Below are 24,901 nucleotides of genomic sequence, written 5' to 3' on the forward strand. Positions count from 1 at the left end.
ATCTTCCTTACTGACTAACCTCAGACTTCAGCAGGGAATTAAGAAAATGGGTAGGCAGAGAAGGAGTGGTAGAAGGAAAGGTTTGTAGATATTTTATATCTCATTGGATTTTCATAAGAACCTTGTGGAGTAGGTGCTAGTATTAGTCTTATTTTATGGATGATGAAACAGGATTAGACATTAAATAACTTGCCAAGAGCCTCACATCTAGTAAGTGTCTGAAGCAGGATTTGAATCCAGATCTTGACTTTAAATCCAACACTATCCATCAAAAAAGCAATAATATAATGGGAGCTAGAGGCAAAGGTGGGTTGCAGTTTTCAAAAAGATCATGGGAGGGGGCTGGCCATGGTTTCAGATATCACTCAATGGCCTCAGAGTCACAGAAGCCATCATCGTGCTGAGGAAAGAGCTCTGGATTTGGGGTCAGGGATCTGGGTTCAGATTCTGTTCTGACACTTAGCAGTAAGGTGTCCCTCAGCTTCTGAGTTTTAAGACAGAAAGAACCTGGGATTTTGTTGGTGGAGCTTGCCGAGGAGGAAACTTCCTTTACCAATGCAGATGGAGCTTGCCGAGGAGGAAACTTCCTTTACCAATGCAGATCGGTACCTTCTTTTGCAACTTTTAGACTTGGAGAACATGTTGAACCCAAGAGCTGCTGACCCACAACCCTCCTGAGTGTGACCCCAACCAAATAAAAATGTAATTGGGAAATACTGAACAAAATAAGGAAAAACATAATAAAACATAATGTTAATGGGTGGTTTTCAAAGTCAATCTGTGACTTCAGGGATGGATCCTTCTGTCTGGTTTAGTGGCACATGTTCTATTTGAGTTTGACATTAGTGGTCTGGAGCATTGAGGTTAAGTGACCTGCCCAGGGTCACACAGCCAGGTTGTGTCAGAGACAAGACTTCAAGATTGTGTTAACGATGCCTGAAACTCAGAGGATTGTTGTGGCAAATGTGCTTTGTAAATGTTAAATCATCATGAAGACATGGACTATTATTATTATTTCTTCTGTCATCATTATCATCACCAATTCCTTGGGTCTGGCAAATTGAGGTGACCACCTTGGGTCACTGATGAGGAAGGGAGGATGAGGGAGAAGGAGAGGACTTTGCCAGCCAGGGCTCACAGACTTGTGACCACATAAACCAATGGTCAACACTCTAGCATTGACAATGCATCATGGGTGGGACTGTCTGGTATTCCTTCTACCCCCTCTAAAGTTGAATGTTGCCTCCAGATTATTTCTTCCCCTTTTCAGGGCTGTCCTTGATGTTTATTTTCATCCAGTTGTTACCTAGTTCCAAGACTGGGTAGATAGATAGTGTGACTGTCCTCTGCTGCTGCTGTCCTTGGGTTTAAGGGGTGGCTGGAGCTGGGGAAATAGGAATTTATCCCAAAGCCTCTTGAGAGTTGTCAAGGCAAACCCCACCTGGAGACTCAGACTAAGAAGCAACACTCAGAGTTTCTCTTAGCAGTGTACAGAGTGCTAGATTTGGAATATGGACCTCAGTTCAAATCCTGACATTAACAGTTACTAACATGTCACCTTTTCTCATGGAAAATGGACATCTCAAAGTGTAGGATACCTACTGTGCTAGGCTTTGATGAGCAGAGCATTTTGTAAACCTCAAAGCTCTATACAAACAAGAAATATCATTATTGTTGTCTTTGGCAGTGTGACCCCAGCACTAAGTAAACTCCTCTAGGCTGCCTTCTGTAGAATGAAAGGATTATACCAGACTGTTTCTATCAAGGTGCCTGGTGCATTATGGGTGCTTAGTAAATACTTGTCAATTGGCTGATTCTGAGACCCCTTCTACCTTTAAATCCTGGCGTCCTTCACCCATCCCACCACCCAGATTTGGCTGCCACAGCTTGGCTTAGTGGGTACACTCACCCTTTCCCCTTTTGGTCCTGCTGGGCCTGGAACCCCAACTGGTCCTGGAGTACCCTGTGGGGTTTGAAAAAAGAGGGGGCAGTCATGGCCCTGGTGATCTGGGCAGATCTCATTAAGGCACAAGTGACTCCTTCAGGCAAAACCATAGTGGATGTGGAAGGAAATCTGGGGAGCCAAGGCTTTGTTTATTTGCTGACAGTTTTCAGGGTTGGCAAGGCCAAGGTCAGGGATGGTTATGCAGCCGTAGTCCAGCCCCATTATGGCTTGGGGGAAGGGGCCGCACTGCTGATTTCAGTCTCCCAATTCTGCAGAATTGAACCCTTATGCCTCACAGCCAAGCCAGCCAAGCTGAAAACAAGAGGAGAATGGCTCATTTCCTGAAAGCTTTTGAGAGGAAAGTCAACAGACCCTCCAGAGAGGAGGAGGGACCCCGGGCTGGTAAGCCTAGTATCATGCAGGCGGGTGGGCAGGTCACCATGCCATGGGGACAAAGGCAAGATGCACACACAGAGAGAAGCAGGCAGAAGAGGGTTCCACTTATTCTACTTCCCTGAGGACCCTGGCCCCCTAGACCAACCCCCAACCACAACCCTTCATCCTTTGGAAAAGTGTGAGCCTTTCCCTTTTGCCTGGGGACATCCATGGTCACCACAACAGGAACTGCCTTGGGAAGGTCTCTAGGTTCTTCCTTTAGAGTGGTGGAGTAGAAAGGATGAGGTGTCTAGGATCAAGACACCTATGCCTGATACTGCCTCGATGGGTGACCCTGCTCCTCCCTCACAGCATTCCATTTCCTGCCTTTCTGCTGGCCGTCCCCCATGCCTGGAATGACCTCCCTCTCCACCTCCCTCTCACTGAGGCTCTCACTTCCTTTAAGACATGGGTCATGAGCCATCTTACACAGAAAGCCTCTCCTGATCCATCCACTGCTAGAATCCTCCTTCCTAAGCCTCCTCACATCGGACCACTGGGCATACAGGTTTCGATTAGTTTGCTTTCTATTTATGCTATGGATATTTGTAGATGTACTTCTCTTCCCTACTCAAGTGGAATCTTTTTGTGAGTTGGGATTGTTTCATTCTTTGTATTTGTAGCCCAAGTGCAAAAAAAAGCATATCCCCAGGCACATAGTAGGTGCTAAAGAATTGATAAGTTTTCTTTAAGCTCTTTCTTTCATCTACCTTTATCTCTCTCCACATATATATATTTATATATACACATATATGTCATACACATATATGCATATATACATACATGTATTTACACACAGGATGTCGCCAAAGTCTTAGTGCTTTTTTTTGACTATTGAAGATTAAAACTATACTAAGACTTTTTGGACAGTGTGTGTGTGTGTGTGTGTGTGTGTGTGTGTGTGTGTGTGTGTGTGTGTATCTTGTACGGACCAATTTATGTCATGCTGCCTCCTTTGTTGGACTGTGAGTTCCGTGGGGGCAGGAGCCTGTTTTCACCTTTCTTTGTATCTCCTGTGCTTAGTACAGTGCCACATAATAAGCACTGCTTGTTGCCTGACTGTGTGATTCCTAGTTCTCAATCTGTGATCCTGTGTTAATTATTGACCTCCCATCTTTAGGGGAGTTAAGCTGGCTCTCTCTGCCTCTTCTCAATATCTACAACACTAAGCATGGTAAGGCAGCTGGTGTAGTGGCTGGCCCTAGAGCCGGAAGCCCTGAGTTTGAATCCCTGCTTCACTGTAATTCACAGTCTAACATCTCCCTGAAATTTGGTTTCCTCATTTGCGAGCTAAAAATAGTAAGACTTGTATTGTCTAATTCCCAAGGGTGTCATGGGGTGAGCTCTGTGGTGATGGGAGTTATTATCCTCATTAATTGAGTTGAGAAGACCTTATAATTATTCTTGCTCAGAAACAGTGGAACTGGGGTGGACCAGGCTTGAAGGCAGTATTGCCTAGAGAGGGCTAAAGCATCATTAAAGCTCCATATTACCAATTGAACCTTCCACTAGATAGAGGTGAGCATTCAACAATTGGCATTTCAAAACTGTCTGTTCCCCAAACCAAAGCTAAGCTGGACTCAGTGCTTGCAGATCTGACTTAGGAGGATCTCCCATCTGTGAACATGGGTGTCTGTGGGTAGTTGCATTGGTTTCTGAGTTGGTTAATCAATTAGCATTGTTTGTTTAAAAATCTAGTATGAATGAAGACCTAGACCTGAGTCCATATCCTCCTGGGATCAATATCTCAGCGCAGAGAAGAAACCCTGTTTTTCTGTCCCCTAGACACTAATCACATTCTCAGTCCTCCAGTCTTTTGGTTGATTCTGAGGAAGACAGAGAGAGGGCACTACATGCTACCAATGGAAATTCAGTTCAAGTGCCTGTTCTGGTGAGAGTGGTCAGGAAGACCACTTTTGTGTTTAAATACAATACAATATAATTACCTTGGGGGAGGGGAGAGAACAGGAATGGGATAGATTCTGAGATCAGCTAGCTGCCATTCTGAGTGTGACCTTGAACTTTCTCTGCAAAATGAGCTGAACTCTAAGACTTCCTCCAGGTCATAAATCCTATGTCCCAAGGTCCCTTTCACCTCTGACATTCAGTTCTCTCTTGTAATGATCCTTCCAGCTCTGACATTCCATGTTCTCAGGTCTCTCTTCTGCTCTCTCTTCTAAGGACCTTTTCAGCCTTGACATTCTGTGAAGTTTTTTTTTTTTAACTTCCTAATGATTAGGGAAACTCAAATTGTTCTTTGGCTATGAGTCATCTATAGGCTAATGTGTATTCTGCTGGTTAAACTAGGAGGCATTTTAAGGTGGGTCTCAAAGAAGAAAGTAAGCAAACAATACATCTCAAGCCTTCCATACCTTAGGTGACAGATTGGTAAATGCTAATGACTGTCAAGACTACCATGGACAGCAATGAGATGAACACAACTCATAGCATGAGGACAGGGTACATAGTGTAATGGGAAGATGCTGATACTTCCCAGTAGGTAAGATAAGCAGGGGTAGAGGAATGGGGGGAGTATTATAAAGAGGCAATGACCTTCAAAATCAGCTTCAAAATTAACCATGTGCACTGGCAAATCTATTATATGATCATTCTCAACTGAGAATAGTTGATGAGAATATTTAGACTGGAGTCAGGCAGAATGATTAACAAATCAGTTCAGGATTATAGGGCATATAGAAACAGTTCCATCACAGTGTGGTATTAGGGGGAAAAGTCTTAGGAAATAAAAAATTTCCTTCTCTGGGCCTTGTCTTTCTGCTCTGTAAAATGAGGAGATTAAGAGATAGTTTTAAAGGATGTTTTGCATTGTGACATTCTGTATTCTCTATTCTAAAGTTCCTTCTAGCTCTGATATTTCATGTTCTAAAGAACTTTCCAGTTCTAACATTCTGTTTCCTTCCAGTTCTGACACTCTATGTTTTAAGATCCCTTCCAACTCTGACATTGGAAAACAAAGTCCCTTCCAGTTTTGCCATCCTACATTCTATGTTCTAAGGGCCCTCCCATCTCAGCATTTCATGTTCTATGTTCTGAGCGTTCTTCTCTCACATTTAGTAATTATATGAACTGTTTGACCCAGAAGAATTGCGATAATGCTTTCAAATTCAGCTCAACTGATTCCTTAATGGTGGTGGTAGGAAAACGTGGCGACTCACAGTATAAACGAAGCTACAGTGGGACACACGAGACAAATCACAGGCTTGGGGTTGGGGTGGAGGGAGGTGAGATAATGGAGAAACAAGACTCACCGGTGGCCCAGGCCTGCCGTCCAAACCTGAAGCACCCTGGACAGAAGGGAAGGGTTTAACAAAAAGAAGGCAAGGAGGAATGGGAAGGTTTTGGGGTGGGGAGGGGGAAGGAGAAAAAAGGATATGGGGGGAGAAGTGAGTGAAGCAATGACTTTAGACAAACATAATGCTCGTAATCAAACAAAACGGGAAAATAAGCTCTCAAGGACAGGTGATGGTATTGACATGGAAATCAACAACAACATGGAGACACTGGATGCAGTGTGGGCTGATCAGGCAGGGCTCTCTGCAGGGAATCTAGGAAGGAGGCCAAAATGGTCATCTGAGTCCTTCCCATTTCCCCTCTTATTCACCTTTTCCCTCCTTCCAGCACTCCACCCATTTCCCTTCAGGCTGAATCTCCCATTACTTTCATGCAACCAAGCAGTGTGGTAGAGTGGCAAGAATGCTGGATTGTAGAATTAGAGGGCTTGGGTTCAAGTCATGTTTGTGTCACTAACTAGCTACGTGACCTTGGGCAAGTCACAAGTTCTCTGGGGCTCACTTTCATCCTCTGTAAAATGTCCTTCTGATCTCTTAAAGGCAGGGTTGGGGAAGGAAGTCACAAGTCACCACTTGTGCAACATGTCCCTGGCCAGCTGAAGACAGAGGGAGAGCAAGCCCTGGTCTAGGACCAAGAAAGAAAGGGAAAGAGAGGAGAGAGGAGAGAGGAAAGAGGAGAGACAAAGACAGAGAGAAAGAGAGAGAGAGACAGAGACAGAGACAAAGAGAAAGACACAGAGAGAGATAGGGACAGAGACAAAGACAGAGACAGAAACAGAGACAGAAACAGAGATAGACAGAGCTGATCTCCATGTCAGGAAGACCTGGATTCCAACCCTTCCTTTGATATCCACTGGCTGTGTGATCCTGGTCAAGTCCTCTCAGTGCTTCTAGGACACTCCCTAAATCTAAAAGTTGCAGGGCAGGTGCCGATCTGAATTCGTAGAGGGAGTTTCCTCCTTCAGGAATGGAATTACAATTCTGGTCTAAATAACTCATTAAGTCTGTCTATTAAGGCGTAGAAAAGATTGGGAGGGAAATAACATTGATGACATCATGCATCCTTGGAGCAATATGGTGCTGGGGCTTAATGTGTTCTTATCTTTCGTTTTTGTAGAGGATCACAGGGAGGGGGTAATGTTTAAGTCAATGAAATGAATTCAGAATGGTGGAATTCCTGCCACTGTATCACCTGTAAGTTAGGGTTGATGCCTAAATTTTAGGCAGTGCCATTCTTATACCCTCAGATCACACCAGGCAAGTGGCTCTCTTTCCATTTAGAATGGTCCAAATGTTGGAGGGATGCCTGGAATGTCTTGGCATCTTGAAAATAGAGGGAGCAATGGGCAAATTTTTGCTTTTGGTAGAGATGGCAATCAGCAACATGAGAGGACTCTTGTCCAGACTGAGCCATGAGGTTAGCTGGGGGTCATTCTCTCCCAGAGTCCAATGATAAGGCAATGGAGGGGATTTGGAGTCAGGACATGGGTGTGAATCCTACTTCTGATGCTACCTGTGTGACCATGGGCAACGTAATTGAACCTCAGTTTCCTTAACTATAAAAGGAGACAAGATGGACAAATTGGACAAGTTGGACTTGTCTGGTCTCTCCCAGCCCTAAATCTCTGACCCTATGATCTATTTATCTCCAAGGTTTGAAAGGTAAGGTGTTCTCAAAGGGCAGATTTCAGGGAGGAATGACAGGCCAGGTCTAGTAGTGAGGAGGTAGAGATATGACTTAAGAAGGCATTGTCCTAAGATTAGCTTCCCTCATCTTTATCTCTACAGCATAATAAGATGCCTTCTATGAGGGACTGATTAATGCTTTGTCTGGAGATGAAGTAGCCTTGACACAGTCCCTGAATGACTATATCCTTGGAGAAAACATTACAAAACTCAGTATGACCTCCTTGGAAAAATGGCACCCAACACTCAAAAAGTCAGTGAAATAGCTGGATGTTTTGTCTATGTGACATGAAATAATCAGGCATTTGGAGACATCTTAAGAAATGGTGGCATGTTCTAGTTTTATTCAGCTGACTGCCATGGAGAATATATTGTTGTCTTCTAATATCTGACTTTTCAAAGGGTAAAAGAGGTAGCATGTTATAGCAGAAAGACTTTTGAGTTTTGGAGTAAGGAGGGGGACTGATTTCAAATTCTAGTTCTGAGACACCCATTTACTTGGTGATTCTAAGAAGAAACAGTCTTTGGAGCCTCAGTTTTCTCATCCATGACACGGGGGCAATAATGCTTAGATTCCCTCCTTCACAGTGTTGCTTTGTAAACTTTAAATGTAAGTTATTATCATGATGATTTCAGTCACAAAGAACTGGCTGGCTAGATTAATCATTTGGTACACAACTTAGAACTGTGGAAAATATTTGCTAGTTGTTAGCTTTGTGCAGTCTATTAGGATAATTAGATCCTTTACTATTTCTACATTTGATGTATTAGCAGGAGAGTAATTCTGCCTTTTGCTTTTACAGTTTAGTTGCAATTATACAAATGAAAACCATCAAGCCCTAGAAAAACATAGAGAGAGAATTCTTGGTCTTGTAATTATGTAGTAGTGTTTCTTAACTGGATTCTTAGACAGGGAACTTGAAGTGGAGTTTGAAATGTGGGGCAGAGGAATTAATACACTCAAGGGTGAGTGACTGGAAGGGACTCAGTCTGAGAAGGTCACTGGAGTACTGGGTGAGGAACTGGAAGTATTTACTAGCTATGTGATCTAGATAAGACCCTTCTCTCTCCAAGCTTTTCTAAAATGACAAAAGTGGACTAGAGGGGGACTCTGGAAGTATCTCTCCAAATCTTTAAAAAAAATCCAAATATTAGCCCTGAATCACCAGGGCTGAACTGTAAGACAGAGCAGTACATTGAGAAGTCTGTGGCAGATTTTCCCTTGAGTGATGGAATAGACCATAGAAATGGGGAAACCCAGGCCCAGACAGCAGAAATGACACGCTAGTTGGGAGTGGCAGAGCTGGAATAATCGATGTGGATTGGTTCCTAGACTACCAGGCAGGACAGTTTGGGCACAAGGGCTAAATCCACTCCAGTCGTTCCACACTTGCCAGATGTTGGTGTTTTCTAAGTGTTATGACTCCCATCTGCTCTCTGATCTTTAGCTTTACAGACTTTCATGCCAAGAATGCCCTGAAAACCATTTATCTGGACAGCCTGAGTAACATGGGACGGATGGGTCAAAAACTTGAAAATTTTGTGTTGGTGGTTGATGTAAAAATGGGGAATATTGGAATTGTCTCTGCCTCTGAGAGGTCCCCATATTTTCTTCTAAGGACAGCCATTCAAAGATAAAGGCCACCTCCAACATGGAACCTTGATTTCACGCTCACAGCAACCATGTTGATATTAGTCTGAGCTGTTGCAAAATGTAGTGGCTGACTCAGGAGGTTGTGAGTTTTCCATCACTTGATATCTTTTAGTTGGAATTGGATAATCACTAATAGATAGAAAGATTAAAGTACATATTAAAGGTTTATACTGCGCTAGGCATGGTCACATAAAAGACAAGCAGTATAGAGGAATGGATGGCCTGAGTCAGGAGGACCTGAGTTCAGATTCTACCTCTGACCTATGCTAGATATATTGAGGAGTGAATTTCTCTTCAGATATGGGTTGGATTACATGACCTCTGAGGTTTTCTCCAACTCTGTGATTATGTGATATATTCTGGGCTTTAAGGATGATTAGAAGTTACTATATGACTAAGAGACAGGGGATTCTTCAGGTCACTTTCTTCTCACAGGGTCAATATACTTTCAGGCTCCTCAGAGCTGGGATGGTGGGCTCAAAGCCTGCATTCTGCATTACTCAGACCTTCTGGACAGGCAGTATTTATTGAGTAGAAAGATTCCATTCTACTGGATTTGAAGTAAGGAGATTTGCATTTGATTTCCTACTCTGGCACTAGTTACGTGGCCCTTGATGGAACTCTGAACCTCAGTTTCCTCTTCTGTAAAAGATTTGCACTTTCCATCTCATGGGATCATTGTGATGAAAACATTGTATATATAATGTGTGGTGGCCATTTTCCATGGCTACCACAAGCACGAGTTATGAGGCACATTTCTCTCCTAACTTTCCATCTCCCACAGGACAATCTACCCTGGTAACCTGTACTTTTCCAGATCAAACAGTTCTTACAATGCTTTGCCTAGCTCTCAGACACTTACAGGCAATCCCAATGGACCTCGGTCTCCTTTTTCTCCCTGGACACCCTTCTCTCCTTTCATTCCATCACGTCCAGCTTCCCCCTGAAAGAAAGACACATTTAGGGGGGAATCATGACATGTTGCTCCCTTAGACAATACATCTTGGATTGTGGACTGGTGGGCAGTCCTAGTTTTGCCTGATCCCTAGTTTTGCCACAACCTCAGTTTCCCTGGAGGCATTTTGTGGTCTCTTTCATCATTAGATAAAATGGATGACCAGAATGGCTATTCAAGCTTAAGAGTATGGGAGGCCACAGACACAGAGTGGGATGGTTTTTGTGTAGATAGAGTCCAGGACTTCTGTATAGTATGATTTGGGGAACAATGACATGACTTTGATGCTCCAAAATAATCTTTCCCAAGTGTTGATTACTCAATCAATACATAAGCATCTCTCAGGTGCCTGCAATATGCCAAGGACTGGGATAAGAGCTAGGATAAATAACCAGTGCAAATGATGCTTTATCTCTTGGCCACAGGGTCCTCAGTCTTTTGGTAAGAGCAAGCTCTTTCTCATTCTGTTGAAGTTTTGAGTTTCCCTGGATATGTGTGTGTGTGTGTGTGTGTGTGTGTGTGTGTGTGTGTGAGAGAGAGAGAGAGAGAGTGTGAGTGTACATTAACTTCAGAGGATTTGAGACCAGACATAGTTACAATACCCTTGACCTCCTGCCATAGCTGTGATCCTTATCAAAGTGGAAATCTCTCCAAAGGATGACACTGTTACGCTGGATGGCCAAAACTGACTGAAGGCTACAAAGCTGCAATCATCAACACTTCAGTGTGAGTGAACGATGGAGAAACTTTTGATAGGAAGGTAGAGATTATAGGCCTGGAGAGCTAGAAGGAGCCTCAAAAACCATCTAATCTAACCATCTCATTATCCAGTTGAAGAAACAGAGGCCCAGGGAGGTTAAATGAATTGCCTACATCCACACACGTAAGAGACAGAGACAAAATTTATCTTCTGACTAGAGACAGTCTTCTCCTGGCTTGGTGCCTTTCCTAACACCATCTCCCACATCTGGTATGGACTCACTCCAGCTATATTTGTTGAAGTCTCTCCCTTTCTTCAAGGCCTAATCTGTGCCATGAAGTCTTCTTTGAGCTCTCCCAGGTGAAAGTGATCTCTCTTGTTTCCCATTACCCTTTGTTTGCATCTTGTTTCTTCCCTTGCATCATAGCAGCTTGCATCTATGTCTCCTCCTCCTCCCCCATCGGATTGTAAATTCTTTGAGTGAAAGGTTTGATTTGGGTTTTTGTTTTCCTAGTACCTGGTAGGATGCCTTGCATATAGTAGGTACTTAATATATGTCCATTAAAGTGAAAGGAATGGGTGAGTAGGTAAATGGGTAGAAATTCAGAGACATCAAGAATCACAAGTCAGGAGTAAGAGATATTGATGGAGTACAGGACTTCCTCTCTGCTGAGAACATTTCTACTTATCTGCAGCATCCATTTTTATTTCCTAGACATACTAGGAGATGAAATGAGGCTGCTGGTCAACCAAGCCTCTAAGTCCTCTCCTTTTTCCCCTTTCTTTCACTACTATGGCCCATTGGATGAGAGGTGGAATACCAATACTGCTGGGTCTTACCTTTGGTCCAGGAACACCTTGGAGACCCTGCATTTGGAAGAGAAATAAAAACCATTAAAATGGCATTTCTGATAGACCAACCATCTTCTTATCCATGAGGTAGCACATTCTGCAGCCTGGCCAGGATAGAGCTCCAAAGACTTTGGATCATCCATAATCACCATCTGGGTTCAGTCCATGGTGGCCATTGCCATGTGCACAATCCCATTGTACAGGCTACTCTGAACTGGTATGGGGCTCTGGGGATGTGGAACCATTTGCACTCAGCAATGCTGAGAAGAAGAATATATCAATTTGTCTGTGGGTATATCATTTGAAACAATAATTATGTGCCATGATAGTGTTGGTGAGATGACACTGGATAGTTTCCTGGCTCATGGGACTCTAAATTGGAGATGGGAAGAAGAAAGGATATCACTCATTGGCAGGCAGCTAAGTGGAAAGGACATTGGATTTGGAACCAAAAAATCTAAGTATGGATCTTGGCCCTGCTGCTCACTAGCCATGGCCAAATCTCTTAATCTCTCTAGGACACAGATTCCACACCAGTAAATGTGGATAATACCATAAGATAGGGCTGCTGTGAAGTCCAAATGAGATCTAACGTCCTTTGTTAATTTTGCCAAACCATGTGACTGCCAGTAATTACTATTTTTAAAAAAAATCTCTGAACCTTGGCTTCCTACCTGTGAGGATCAAGTGATTTGAGAAATGCTTTTTAGACCACTGAACACTGTCCTTGACTCCTCTCTCTTACCTTAACTCTTCACCCACATACTCAATCAATTGCCAAGTCTTGTTGCTTCTACCTCCACAGTATCTCTTCCACCCATTCCTTTCTATCTTCTAACAGTTGCCCCCCAGTTCAGGCCCTTAGACTGTTGCAATAGTTTTCACTGGTCTCAGCCTTAAGTCTCTCCTCCCTACAATTCACTCAGTCTTTACAAAGCTGCCAAACTGACTTTCTGAAAGTTTAAGTATAATCATGTCATTCTTGTACTCAACAAATCCCACTGGTTTCATGTTCCCTCTAGTATCAAATATAAGCTTCTGTGTCTAGCTTTTAAAGCCCCTCACAGCCTGGCCCCAATCTCCTTTTTCAACCTTATTATGCATTACTTTACTTGGCTAGATACAGTGAGTCTAGCCAAGCTGACTTTCTCATAGGTCATGATATGCTCCATCTCCCATCTCGGTGTTTTTGTATGGGCTGTCCACCATGGTTGGACCACCCTATCTCACCTTCACTTTCTTCCTTTTCTTTCTCCCATTCCTTTCTTTCTCTCTCTTCCTCCCTTCTGTCCTTCCCTTCCCTTCTCTTTCCTTTCCCTCTTCTAATCTCACAGCCACCAGCACCTTCTCTCTCACAAAAAATCCACCTTGATTTACTGTGTATGCATCTATTTGTATACCAGCCACTTCTTCCAATACAGTACAAGGTCCTTTAGGGCAAGCCCTGTTTTACCTTGTCTTTGTATCCCCAGTGCCTGGCACATCATGTGCCTTTTCTCAATACATGCTGATTGATTTATTTTGCAGAGCCTGGCAAGAACACTGTAGTTCTGTTGTCTTTTTGGGTGGTTGGTCAGATGATTGTATTAGTGTGATGAATTCCACAAGAGTGCTCATTGGCTTGGGATATGGTCCCTTTAAACAAATCCTTTGAAGTATGACCATGGAAAGACCGACCCAGCAGGCCTTGTTTTAAATGGGTCATTTTCTATTTTAATCCTGATGTCTTCGCCAACTTGTTAGCATGTGAGCAAACAGACAGGAAGGGGAGGATCAGATGCCTCACAGCAAAGGGTTAAGTAAATACTGGGCACCATTCTTGACAGATGGGGTCCTGAAGGGCAGTACACCAGATGTCACAACATCCTGGGCTAATGGCTCCCCATTTCATTGAAAAAGTGTTGTTCTTTACTCAGGATAAGCCTTCTCAGTGTTACTAAGATTCAATTCAATTAAACAAAGACTGATCAAGCACCTACTATGTGCTAGTATATGTGCTAGGTGCTGGGGAAAGAAGTAGTGCCTTCACTAAAGGAGCTTACACATATCTTGGGGCAGTGGCGAGGGACAACAGATCACTAATATAAATAAGGAAAGGTGGCAGGACAGGTAGATGACTTGTATATGTGAAAAGTTACAGGACTGTGGAATTTATATCTGAAAAGGACCCCAGACACCACCTATTCCAATCACCTCATTTTACAGATGAAGAAACAGAGGCCTGGAGAGGGTAAGGGATTATTCAAAGTCACAAACTAATTGTGTAACCATACCAGGACTCAAGCTTAGTTCTTCTCACTCAGAATATAGTTATACTTCAACACCCTTCCTCTCTGGAGGGAAATAAGATGGAAGGTACCCAAGGGAGTTGTCATAACCAACCCAGGACAATGGAATTATAGAGACCATAGTTGGATTGAAATGCCTCCATCATCCACTAGCCCAAAATCAATAATAAGAACTTACTGCAGGTCCTGGGGGGCCTTGGGGCCCTGGTGGTCCAGATACCTGAAAGCCAAAAGAAGAAGATATCAGAAAAATAAAGATTTTACTGAATAATTCTGAAGCAGCAGAAGGCTTTGTTACAAAGTCATAGAATAATGGGATGAGAAGAGGTTTTCAAAGCCAAAGCTGTGGGGTTCACTGTAAAGCACCGGGTCTGGCTTGGGACTCCAAAGTTAAGAAGGAGGAAAAAGATGTGGGAAAAATGGAGAATGTCCAGAGGACATTCATCATCCCTCCCCCCAAGTATTAAGTGCCTACTATGTGTCAGATACTGTGCTAAGTGCTTTATAAACTGTAATCTCATCTTATCCTTGCAATAAACCTTGGGAGGTCAAGACTATTATTGTTCCCTTTTTACAGATGAGGAAATTGAGGCAGACAAAGGTTAAGTGACTTGCCCAGTGCCCCACAGCTAATAAGTATTTGAGTCAGGATTTGAACTCAGGTCTTCCTGACTCCAAGATCCATGTTCTGTCTACTGTATTACCTAGTTGCCTTGAGTTTGAATCTTTACTTTGCTTCTTACTAAGTGGGTAACCTTTGAACAAGTCCTTTCCTTTCTTTGGGGCCCAATTTCCTTATTTGTAAAATAAGATAGTTGGATCAAGGGTGGTCTAGAGCAAGCTCATACCTGTTCATGAGAGCTGACTGTTACATTTTAAGTGTGATCATTTACATCTTGGAAATTGACAAATGGCTACAAAACACAGCTTGACTTATTGTTTTGTTGTCTAGACTTAGGAAAGTGATGGAGAAAATGTTCATAATGCAGATTTAACTTAAAAGTTGTCATACATTTTTGGAGAGCTAGCTGTTACACATTTACCAGCACACCTCTGGGTTGGATGAGATGATTTCCAAAGTCTTTTTTAGCTCTAACAATTTTCTTTTAAGGAACTAAGCACTTAAACGTCTATTTCTAAAGACTTGAGTATCTTTGTTATATAAATAGTTTAAGAAGATATGGTCTTATTGGAGTGGGTTCATTCTCCATTTACAGATCCCAACTCCTCCATGATTCTAGAGATGATAGAATGAGTTACGATGGCCAAATGAATTTACCTGTTGGGCAAACCATTGGTGATAAGCCTCTCCATAATTAGAGAGACTGCCCATTAATTTTAGACACATGGCTATGCATTAGGCTCATACATCCATCCAGCTTGCCATGATCTCTACTGGCATAGTCCTGCAGAACCTAAAGTTATTGCCACCCTACAATGATGGTACCAAATGAATGTATTAAAGAATGCTCACACATGCGTACATATGTTTACTTGTATGAATGTGTGTATACACACATATACACATATGTTTACTTGTATGAATGTTTATTTGTGTATGTACATATATGTACATGTCTACTTGCATAAATGTATATGTGCGTATACACACACATGCACAAAAGCTTCAGATAAATTAACAGATAATAGAGCATAATGGGTTGATGTGGTAAACTATATTGTCTACCCCTAACTTCAGGGGTGACGTCACAATGGGCAGCCACATCCTTCCACTAATAATCTTTGGACCTTAGTCAAGGACCAAATCCTAGGATAGACAATGGGGATTCCCTGGGAGGGGAAGCTCTTACATTCTTATCAAATAACAGAACATCCTTCAAAACCAGGGAGAGTTGATGTACCTTGTGGAATACTCAGAGTCCAATAGTGAGGAAAATTAGTTCCACATTCATGAATGAAGAGGAAGAGAGCCTACCTACCTCTGTTCCTGGGTCACCCTTCTCTCCACGTTCTCCTTTTTCTCCCTGTGAATGTAATACCTTGGTGTGAATACCTATGCCAGTGTGAGCCCACATTCAACTTAATTAAATTAATAAACATTTATTAAGGTGCCTGCTATGTGCACATTCATTAAACACCTCAAATCTTTGACAGATTGGAGTCTGTCTAAATAAAGATGATGAGGTCAAGGAGAGACTTCGTGTGACATGAGGACTAGTTGAAGGAAGCTGGGATATTTAAACTATAGAAAATTAAGAGGGAGGGAAATTTGAAGGCCTAGCTTATTTTATGTGGTCCCAGATGAAAGAACTACCATAGGACCTTGAAGTGGAGGTCAAAAGTGGTAAATGCTGGGTCAGTATACAAAATCACCTCCCTAAACCTTAGAGTTGTCCAGCCACTTAATGGGCTATCTCATGAGACTGGAGGTCCTTGTTACCGATTGTATACAAACAGAGGTCAAATACCCATCTATCTGAGAAATGTGACAGAGTCAAGAAACAGAATGAGACACATTTTTTGGACATGGTCAATATGGCAATTAGTTTTGCTTGACTATGTATTTTTGATAGAAGAATTTTGTTTTTCTCTTTTTTTAATGAAAAGGTCTAGATAGGAGGGAAATAAGTTTGTTAACTGAAAAAATGAAATAAAAATACTAAATTAAAATATGTAATAATTTTTCAAATAATCATCTATCAGGAGTTCTCTAGAAAGATTCTTGTCTTAGGTGTTTGCACTAGACAGCCTTTTGCTTCCAAGGATTTAGAGGGGGGAAGGCCCATGGAAATCATTGACTCTAGCCCCCTCATTTTACAGATGAGGAAATTAAAGCCCAGGGAGCTTGCCCAAGGGTTCAAGGTTGCACAGGTAGTGAGCCCCAGGGTCAGAACCCAAGTTCTCAGACTCCATTTATCTTCTGCCTACTTCCAAAAAGGATTAACTCCCACCCCTCCCAGCTAACCCTGTGACATCATTATCATCAGGAGCTTCCAGGAAACTCCCTCTACCAAAGCACAGGAACATCTGTTCTGCAATTTGTAATCTTAGTGAAATTTGCCCAAGATCACACAGCCAATATGTGCCAAGACTTGACCCTGGGTTATTTTCCTGATTCCTGATTTCCTGGCTCTCTGTCTACCCCCACTCCCCCCATTGTCCCTATGATTCTGGGAAATCTGAGAATCCCTTAGAGAGGAAACTAAGCCAGCATGGTATATCTCTAGGGAGCTACCGATGGAATCTCCTTCTGATCTTTGAAATATTTTCTGCAGGAATGGAAACTCACAAAGTGGAAGGTACTAGTTAGTGGTTAGCATCACAGAGAGCTGCTTCCCAACTTCTCCTTGAAGGATGGGGGTTTGTTGTAGTCCTTGGCTTATTGGCATGATTCTGGCAGCAGCCAGCAGTGCCCCAGAAGCCGTGATACCCTCCATCTTCACCTGCCTTAAGACATCCTCATGGTAGGACCCTCTTACTGTAAATCCTGGAAGCCCAATTGGACCGGGCAATCCTGCGACTCCTGGTCTCCCGTGGTCACCTGGCTCTCCTTTCTCTCCAGTGGGGCCATCAAGACCCTACAGATTGACAAAGATGGTGGGTTAGTTAGTTAAGTTTGGGGTTGGTTATCTCTAAGATCTTCTGTGGTATGCATTCATGGTTCCCTTTCTTGTTAGGGGTAAGAGTGTGTCCATATTCATGATGGAAAAATGAAGGCACAGAGAGGAAGGAGTACCCCAGGCAACTTCTTGCAACATTAAGTAAAAACAATGCCTATTCTCTGAGGTATGCTCAGTTATCCTCAGGCCCCAAAGATATATGGATGAATGAGAGGGCCATCAGACTCAGAGCCAGAAAGAATCTCAGAGGCTAGGCCAAAGGCCACACAAGGAGCAGATGGCAAATCCAGGACTTGAACCCAGGTCTCCTGACTCCAAAGTCTGTGCTCTTTCCAGGGCATCAATATCAATGTCTCACATTTGCTTCATACTTTGAGACTTTTTTCACTGAAGAGTTATTTCGTTAAATACTAAATGGGTAATACCATTAGCCACCTGCTCATGGATGCATGGCTAAGTTTCCTAGAGGCAGTGTGGGACAATGGAAAGAGCAATGGGTTTGGGAGGTGGGGGCCCTGGGTTTGCTGAGTGGTCTCAGGCAAGTCAAGCTATGTCTCTGGGCTTCATTTTCTGCATCTGTCAAAAGAGAGGGTTGGTCTGGCTAGAGAAGTAAAGCAGAGGTTGTTGAGTTGTTTTTCACTTATGTCTGACTCTTCATGACCCCATTTGGGGTTTTCTTGGCAAAGATACTGGAGTGGTTTGACATTTCCTTCAGCTCATTTTATAGATGAGGAAACTGAGGCAGACAGGGTTATGTAACTTACCCAGCTTGTAAGTATCTGAAGCTGGATTTGAACTCAGGGAGAGGTCTTCCTGAATTCAGACCCAGTGCTTTGTACACTATGGTGCCCCCTAGCTGCCTAAGCAGTGTGGTAGAAGAGAAATAATGTAGGGAGGATCTGAATTCAAATCTTCCCTCTGCTCTTACTCCCTTTCCCTCTTGGCATCTCAGTTTCCTCAACTGCAAAATGTGAAGTTTGAGTTAGAAGGTCTCTGAGGCCCCTTTTAGCTCCAAATCCTCTAGTTTCTAAGATTACTTCCATCTCAAAGGAAGGAAACAAGAATTTATTAGGCACCTACAATACACCAGCACTGCACTAAGTGCTTTACAAATGTTATCTCATTTGATTCTCACAACAGCCCTGGGAGACAGGTGCTATTATTATCCCCATTTTACAGATGAGGAAACTGAGACAGAGGTCAAGTGACTTGCACAAGGTCACAAAAGGGAGAAATCTCGGAGTGGGGTTTTAATTTCTGGATTCAAATTGTTGGTCATGAACAGTACTTAACACCACAGAATGCAAGTGAGGGGTTCACTTGGCTTTGACCACAACAACTTTCATTTAAACTTAGAGCTTTGAGGTTTAAAAAGCACTTTCCTTTGAGCTAAGTAATATGAATATTATTATTATCCCCATTTTACAGATGGGGAAACTGAGGCTTGGATTTCTGAAGCCTAAGATTGCTCAGCTGACCAGTGACGGAGCTTCGCTCTGAACACAGGTCTCCAGGCTACAACCTCAGGGTACTTTGTGTCATATTTCTGTGTTTCTCTAGAAGCATGTACTTGTAAATGGTGTGTGTGTGTGTGTGTGTGTGTGTGTGTGTGTGTATGTGTCTGAAGAATGAGGGTAACCAATCATCGCTCTTAACTTACCGGGGAACCAACTTGTCCTGCCTCCCCTTTCTCTCCAGGTGTCCCCACATTTCCTTTTTCTCCTTTTAGCCCGGGAGGTCCATCCTTTCCTTGTGGCCCTTGGGGACCAGGGGGCCCAACCTCGCCTGATTTTCCTCGAGGTCCCTAAAGCAAATAGAGGCAACTCTTGCTTATGTGTATTAATGAAAAGAATAGTTTAACACACGTGTAGAACTTTCAAGTTTGCAAAGCACTTTACATGTATTATTTCACTGGATCCTCACAATAACTCTGTGAAGCAGATGCTTTGGTGATCCTCACTTCACAGATGAGGAAACTGAGGCTGAGAGGGGTTAATCAACCTTTTCTCAAGCTTCCAAATTGAGATCCACATCTGGGAGTCTGGCTCCACAAATTATCTTTGCCTCCTTAAGTTAGAAGTCATTTTTGGTGGTTTGCCAGGGAGCCATTGTATGAATCTAGAGATCTGCTCTTACCTTTTCCCCATCATGTCCTGGAGGACCTGGCAGACCAATTTCCCCCTAAAGCAAAGAATAGTAAGAAGTCAGTCTATTCAAAGACTTTTCCACTCTTTTTAAAATTGTGACATGAGGGCATGTGTCCCATGATAGTAATCACCATAGATCCGTGAAGTCGGGAACTGGACTGGGCTGCCATTTTGAATAACATCCTAAGTTTAAAAGGTTTCCCTAAAGAGGGGCTTGGGTTACTCCCATCCCTGGGAGAAAAAGTGAACTGATGGGTGGTTTGTGAGATTAATTTGTAAGGTTATAGTTGAAGCAGCTCTATTTTATCTCAGATTCCACAAGAATATAATTAAAATCCAAAGGGAATATGAATGAGAGGAGAATCAAGACAAAAAGAAAGAATTACATAGTAGAAAGGACAGAAGGAGGAAAATGACTATCTAATGATTGATGAGGGACTTCAGGTATTGGTGAACATTATAGGCCATACGTGGGAGGGCTGGGGGTGGAGTGGGAGCTGGGAGAATTATAGGACAGGCATGGAACAAGAGAAGAAAGGTGGCTGCAGTTAAGGATATTCTGAGGTTTCTGGAATTTTTGATGGATTTCCCCCAGAACTGGAGAAATGCTTTACCTTTTGTCCTGGTATACCAGGAGCTCCTGGGGGGCCCGTTTGCCCTGGGAGTCCAGGAGGTCCCTGTGGGGAAAAAGATGGATCTTGAAGTAGGATCTTTAGTTGAACCAAAGAAAGGTGAATTCTATTCTACTATGTGAAGTACTGTAGAAAATATCTGAATTCATATTATTTAATACCAGATAGAAGAATCATAAGGTTCTTTCCACCTGACCATTGGTCTTTGTCACTCCATCAGTCAACAGATACTTAATGATCACTATGTGGCCTCCCTGATTTATAGCTAGAAAGGGTCTCAGAGGTCAGCTAGTCTAAACCCATCATTTTAGAGATGAAAAAACTTTGACCTAGGGAGGCTAAATGAGCAAGGTCATACAGTATCATGAGATCATAATAGAGCTGGAAAAGTCCTAGAGGTCATTTAGTCTACTACTTTCCCCATTGTGTAGCAGAGACAGCGAGGCCCATTGAAATGATATGATTTGCCCATGGCCACACAGGTGACAACACCTGGGATTGGAAACCAAATATTCTGACTTTAAATCTGATATTCCTTCCATTATATCACAGCTGTTAATGTAGCATAGATGCACTGAAAAAAATCAGAGTGCATTCAAGTTAATTGGATTTTGTCTTTCTTCCTCCCCTCCCTTCCTCCCTCTCTCTTCCCTTCTTCTCTCTCTCTCCTTCCTTCCTCCTTTCCTTCCTTCCTTCCTTCCTTCCTTCCTTCCTTCCTTCCTTCCTTCCTTCCTTCCTTCCTTCCTTCCTTCCTTTCCTCCTTCCTTTCTTCCATCTTTCCTTCCTTCCTTCCTTCCCTCCTTCCCTCCTAGGCTCTAGAACTCAGAACTAAGGCTAAATGTGACCATACAGAAAAGAGAGAGTCATGGGATGTTGCTACAGATATTCTGAGGCTGGGACTTCTCCTTTACCACATCATCTTTCTCCAAGTTAGCAAGGGTAACTTCTCTCCTTTAAGCTCTATAAAGTCAGAGATGAGAGGGGTCTCAGAGATCATGGAGTTCACTCATCTCCTTTCCTCTTCCTCTTTGCCCCTCTCCCCTTCATTTTACAGAAAAACATGATGCTTGGAATTAATTTTTATGGGAACCAGTAATAAAAAGAAAGATAACGATCTCCTGATGTACATAGTAGCAGCACCCTGGCCTTCATCATCTCTCCAAACATGAGAGTCTGACAGGGACCATTAAGCAATATGTCCATGGAACACTTGGTAGGGTAGATCATGGCCATAGCCTTGGAGGCAACCTTCTTGACTCCTGGTCTTACGATCACATTTTCCTGTCCCCTTCTTGTACTTGAGTTGCCCACCCATCACTATTTCATCAACCGAGTGTCACCTTCCTCTCCCTCCAAACTAGTTCCAGCTTTCTAAAGGTGAGAAGAAGTCATGAGTGCCAGATCTTGCTCCCCGAGTCAACCTCTGGACATCTTGGCCCATCCAAGGACAAAGAGATAGCAAAGAATGGGCACTCACCATCAAGGCCAATGTGCGGATCTCCTGCAAGGCAACCATCACAAAGTCAACAGTTTTGCAAATCAATACTCATTTGAGAAACATAGCCAATCACAACACTCCTGCTGGTGGGACAAGGGGCAGAATTTCTTAGGTTGGTTTGGGTGATAATGGGGGATGGGTCTGGACTACCTCCATATGAAGACTTAAGGATAGAGATATGAGATGTTTCCTAAGCAGTCATAAATGGGAATATTTTACCCTTTATTCAATAATCTTAATGGTCACAGAATCATTGATCCAAAGCTGGATGCAACCTCAGAGGGCATCTAGCCCCTCATTTTACAGATGAGGAAACTGAAACTTAGAGTATTTAAGACTTGCCCTGAGTCCTATAGTCAGTGTCAGAAGTGGGTCCCCTGACTCCAAATCTAGCATTCTGTCCGTCACGTGTAGCTCTTCTATATGAAGCACCCCTTCCCCAAACCCTTTGGGTTTTTGTCAGAGTCCTCCAAATGCCAATGCCAGCCTCCTTTTGTTGGACATGAAGATTACATATGCTACTGGAATCAAAGCAGCTGGCACAGTGGCCCATGACAAGAACGATTCTCATTCTATATTTTTGACCATGGTCCATGTGTGCCTTCACATTGCTTGTTTGACTATGCTGGAGCCTAATTCCAAGGTTTAATGTTTTTTTCCTTTTCTTTGTTCATTTGGTGGAGGGGAGATGGGAAAGAGAAAAGAAATGAATGCTTGTTAGTTGATAATGAAATTTAAAATATGATTCTCTTTATCCCTTCCACCACAATTAGGGGCTATAAGGGAAAGTATCAGGATTTGTTTCCCTGATGCTGGCATTCATCAAGGAAGTCAGTATGGAGGAGCTGGGTACAGGTACTGAGGGGACTAGAGACTGGAAGCTTGGTTACCAAGGGGGTATAGAGCTTAAGCATTGATGGGTTCTTTGATTTGAGATAAGATGTGTGTGTGTGTGTGTGTGTGTGTGTGACAGACAGACAGACAGAGACAGAGAGAGAAATAGAGATGGAGAGAGAGAGAGAGAGAGAGAGAGAGAGAGAGAGAGAGACAGAGACAGAGAGAGAGAGAGAGAGAATACAAGCTATGAAGAGGCATCTCAAGGCTCACTTCTTCCAATCCCCTCATTTTACATATGATGAAACACTGTCAGAGAAGTTAAGTGACTTGACTAAGCTAATACAAATGATAATAGTCAGAGGTGGGATTTGAACCCAGATCTTCTTTGAGAAAAAGTGTCTATCAGTACAAAAGGTGAGTCAGTGTGCATGGCAGTGTTGGCGAGCTTTTGGCCCATCTCATAAAAGGAGGAAAGAATTTCTTAATGCTTTTGGTCACCCACCATTCTACCTCTTCTCTTTCCCTTCTTTCAGAACTCAGATTTTGAGGTACAGATGCCCTGCCTTTAAGCCAACCCAGTAAAGGAAAGTCTGGGCCTACAAAAATGGTCCTAAGATTTGGAAAGCACCTGAGGGATCATCAAATCCAATCTTTTCATTTTTATGGATGAGGAGACTGAGGCCCATGACTTTGGACTTTCTGACTTTGTCCAAAGTCATTGAGGTATAAGCAGCAGGGAGGGGACTTGAACTTGGACCTTCTAATTCTAAAGCATGTGTTCTTTCTAGCACACTATAAATTAGAGGAGTGACTGTTTTACAAAAGAATTATTCTTATAAAAGAATTCATATCTTTTAAAGAAAAGTTACAGGCCTTGCTAGCACTGCCTCTGGCATATACCAGTCACCCTGTACCAAAGAAAACAGGGTCCCCTTGTTTTAGTGCCCACTGGGCACTAGGAAATCCTGATTTTTGCCCTTCTGTCCATATGATGGAATGCCTATAGATCAGTTGCATTCAGAGTGAGCTAGACCACTTGGGACATTGAGATCATCTTGTCAAATCTCCCCATTTTATGGAGGAGGAAATTGAGGCCCATAAAAAAAAGAGGATGTGTCCTAAGCCACATAGTAAACAGCAGAGCTAAGACTTGAACACAGATCTTTTGACCTGAAATCCAAGGCTCTGTGCCCTACCTCCCCCCTCCCACACTGCCCAAGTCAGTCCAATGACTTGGAGCCTTGGCACTTCTGATGGGGAAGGAAGGGGGAGAGCAGGGGCTTCCTGTCCTTAGCAACTCTGACCTAATAGCCTGGAAGCTGTGAAAATGTCCTGGCTAAACTGTTCCTTGTTGGTCTTTTTCTTTTGCAGACTGCCATGACGACCAGAATGGTTTCCAGAGCCATGACCTCTCCCTCTGGGCTTCCCCCTTGGCACCTCTTAGACTAGGCAAGGTGAGGAGCTTTGGACTACAGTGGTCAAGGGAAGCAGAGAGTCCACGTGGCTGAGGAGGGGAGAGGACCAGAAACAGAGACTCTGGATAGAGCTGCCAAGTAGACTTCTCACCTGGAGAGCTTCATTGATGTTTCCATTGTAATCCACCATTTCTCCTTTGCCTGGCTCCCCCTTGGCACCCTGGAAGACAAATTGGACCCTGATCAAGATGTCTGGAGCTGTCCAGCATTGGTCTTCACACATGGGACCTAAGAACGGAACTGCCTTCAGGCACTTGAGCTGAGCACCAGGGACAGTGTTTTATGGAGCTTTTATATCATGATAGACTTTGGATCAAGCCAAACTGGCAAGACAAATGATGTGACCAGGAATTTCCTGTTCCACCCTGGGAGACAAGAGGTGCCCTCAAGGGGATTCTAGAGCCACCAAGAAGATTCTATGAGCGGATTCTGGAGCCCCCCCAAGGCTTATAGAAGGAAATTCTGGAGCCTCCAGAGAGGATCCCTCAAGGGAATTCTAGAGGCCCCAGAGGCTGCTACCAGGGAAGTTTGGAACTCTCAGACAGGCTCCAGAGAGCATTCTGCTGGGGCATTCTAGAACCCTCAGTGAGGCTCCTGTGAGGGAATTTTGGAGCCTCCCAAGAGGATTCTGCAAGTGGACACCAAGACCAAGCAGCCTAGATCTTCTTGTCCTTCCTATGCCTTCTGTCTCTAGCCCAGCATCTTAAAGTAGTTGGGCATCATGGGGGCTGAGAGTCCCCTGCAGGAAGCTATTTCTGGAAGATGTCCTCACCTTTGGGCCAGCAGGTCCCTGTTCTCCAGGAGCTCCAATTTCTCCCTATAACACAAGCAAAGCAGAGTGAAACCCATGAATAGAGGGGCACCAGAGAGCTGCCTCATCCACAGGGTAAGAGCATCAGGGGGTG

At 43.3% G+C, this 24,901-nt stretch overlaps 1 protein-coding gene across 18 annotated transcripts in view; it reads right to left on the reverse strand.

Annotated features, from left to right (window-relative positions):
- Positions 1-24,901, reverse strand: part of COL13A1 (collagen type XIII alpha 1 chain) — a 225,864-nt gene that overhangs the window by 41,767 nt on the left and 159,196 nt on the right. For 10 of the 18 annotated variants that reach the window (XM_072628736.1, XM_072628734.1, XM_072628730.1 and 7 more), the window contains 13 exons: positions 24,769-24,813; positions 24,088-24,156; positions 21,664-21,687; positions 20,169-20,231; positions 19,544-19,588; positions 19,068-19,211; positions 17,267-17,365; positions 15,767-15,811; positions 14,005-14,046; positions 11,527-11,553; positions 9,894-9,974; positions 5,650-5,685; positions 1,910-1,963 (listed from right to left, as the gene is read on the reverse strand). In XM_072628736.1, the coding sequence (XP_072484837.1) occupies positions 1,910-1,963; positions 5,650-5,685; positions 9,894-9,974; positions 11,527-11,553; positions 14,005-14,046; positions 15,767-15,811; positions 17,267-17,365; positions 19,068-19,211; positions 19,544-19,588; positions 20,169-20,231; positions 21,664-21,687; positions 24,088-24,156; positions 24,769-24,813 (774 nt within the window). The remainder of the gene's footprint in view (positions 1-1,909; positions 1,964-5,649; positions 5,686-9,893; positions 9,975-11,526; positions 11,554-14,004; positions 14,047-15,766; positions 15,812-17,266; positions 17,366-19,067; positions 19,212-19,543; positions 19,589-20,168; positions 20,232-21,663; positions 21,688-24,087; positions 24,157-24,768; positions 24,814-24,901) is intronic. The other 8 variants (XM_072628740.1, XM_072628746.1, XM_072628743.1 and 5 more) reach the window with 4 other exon arrangements.

Source organism: Notamacropus eugenii, chromosome 1, assembly GCF_028372415.1.
Source record: "Notamacropus eugenii isolate mMacEug1 chromosome 1, mMacEug1.pri_v2, whole genome shotgun sequence".
NCBI classification, from domain to species: domain Eukaryota; kingdom Metazoa; phylum Chordata; class Mammalia; order Diprotodontia; family Macropodidae; genus Notamacropus; species Notamacropus eugenii.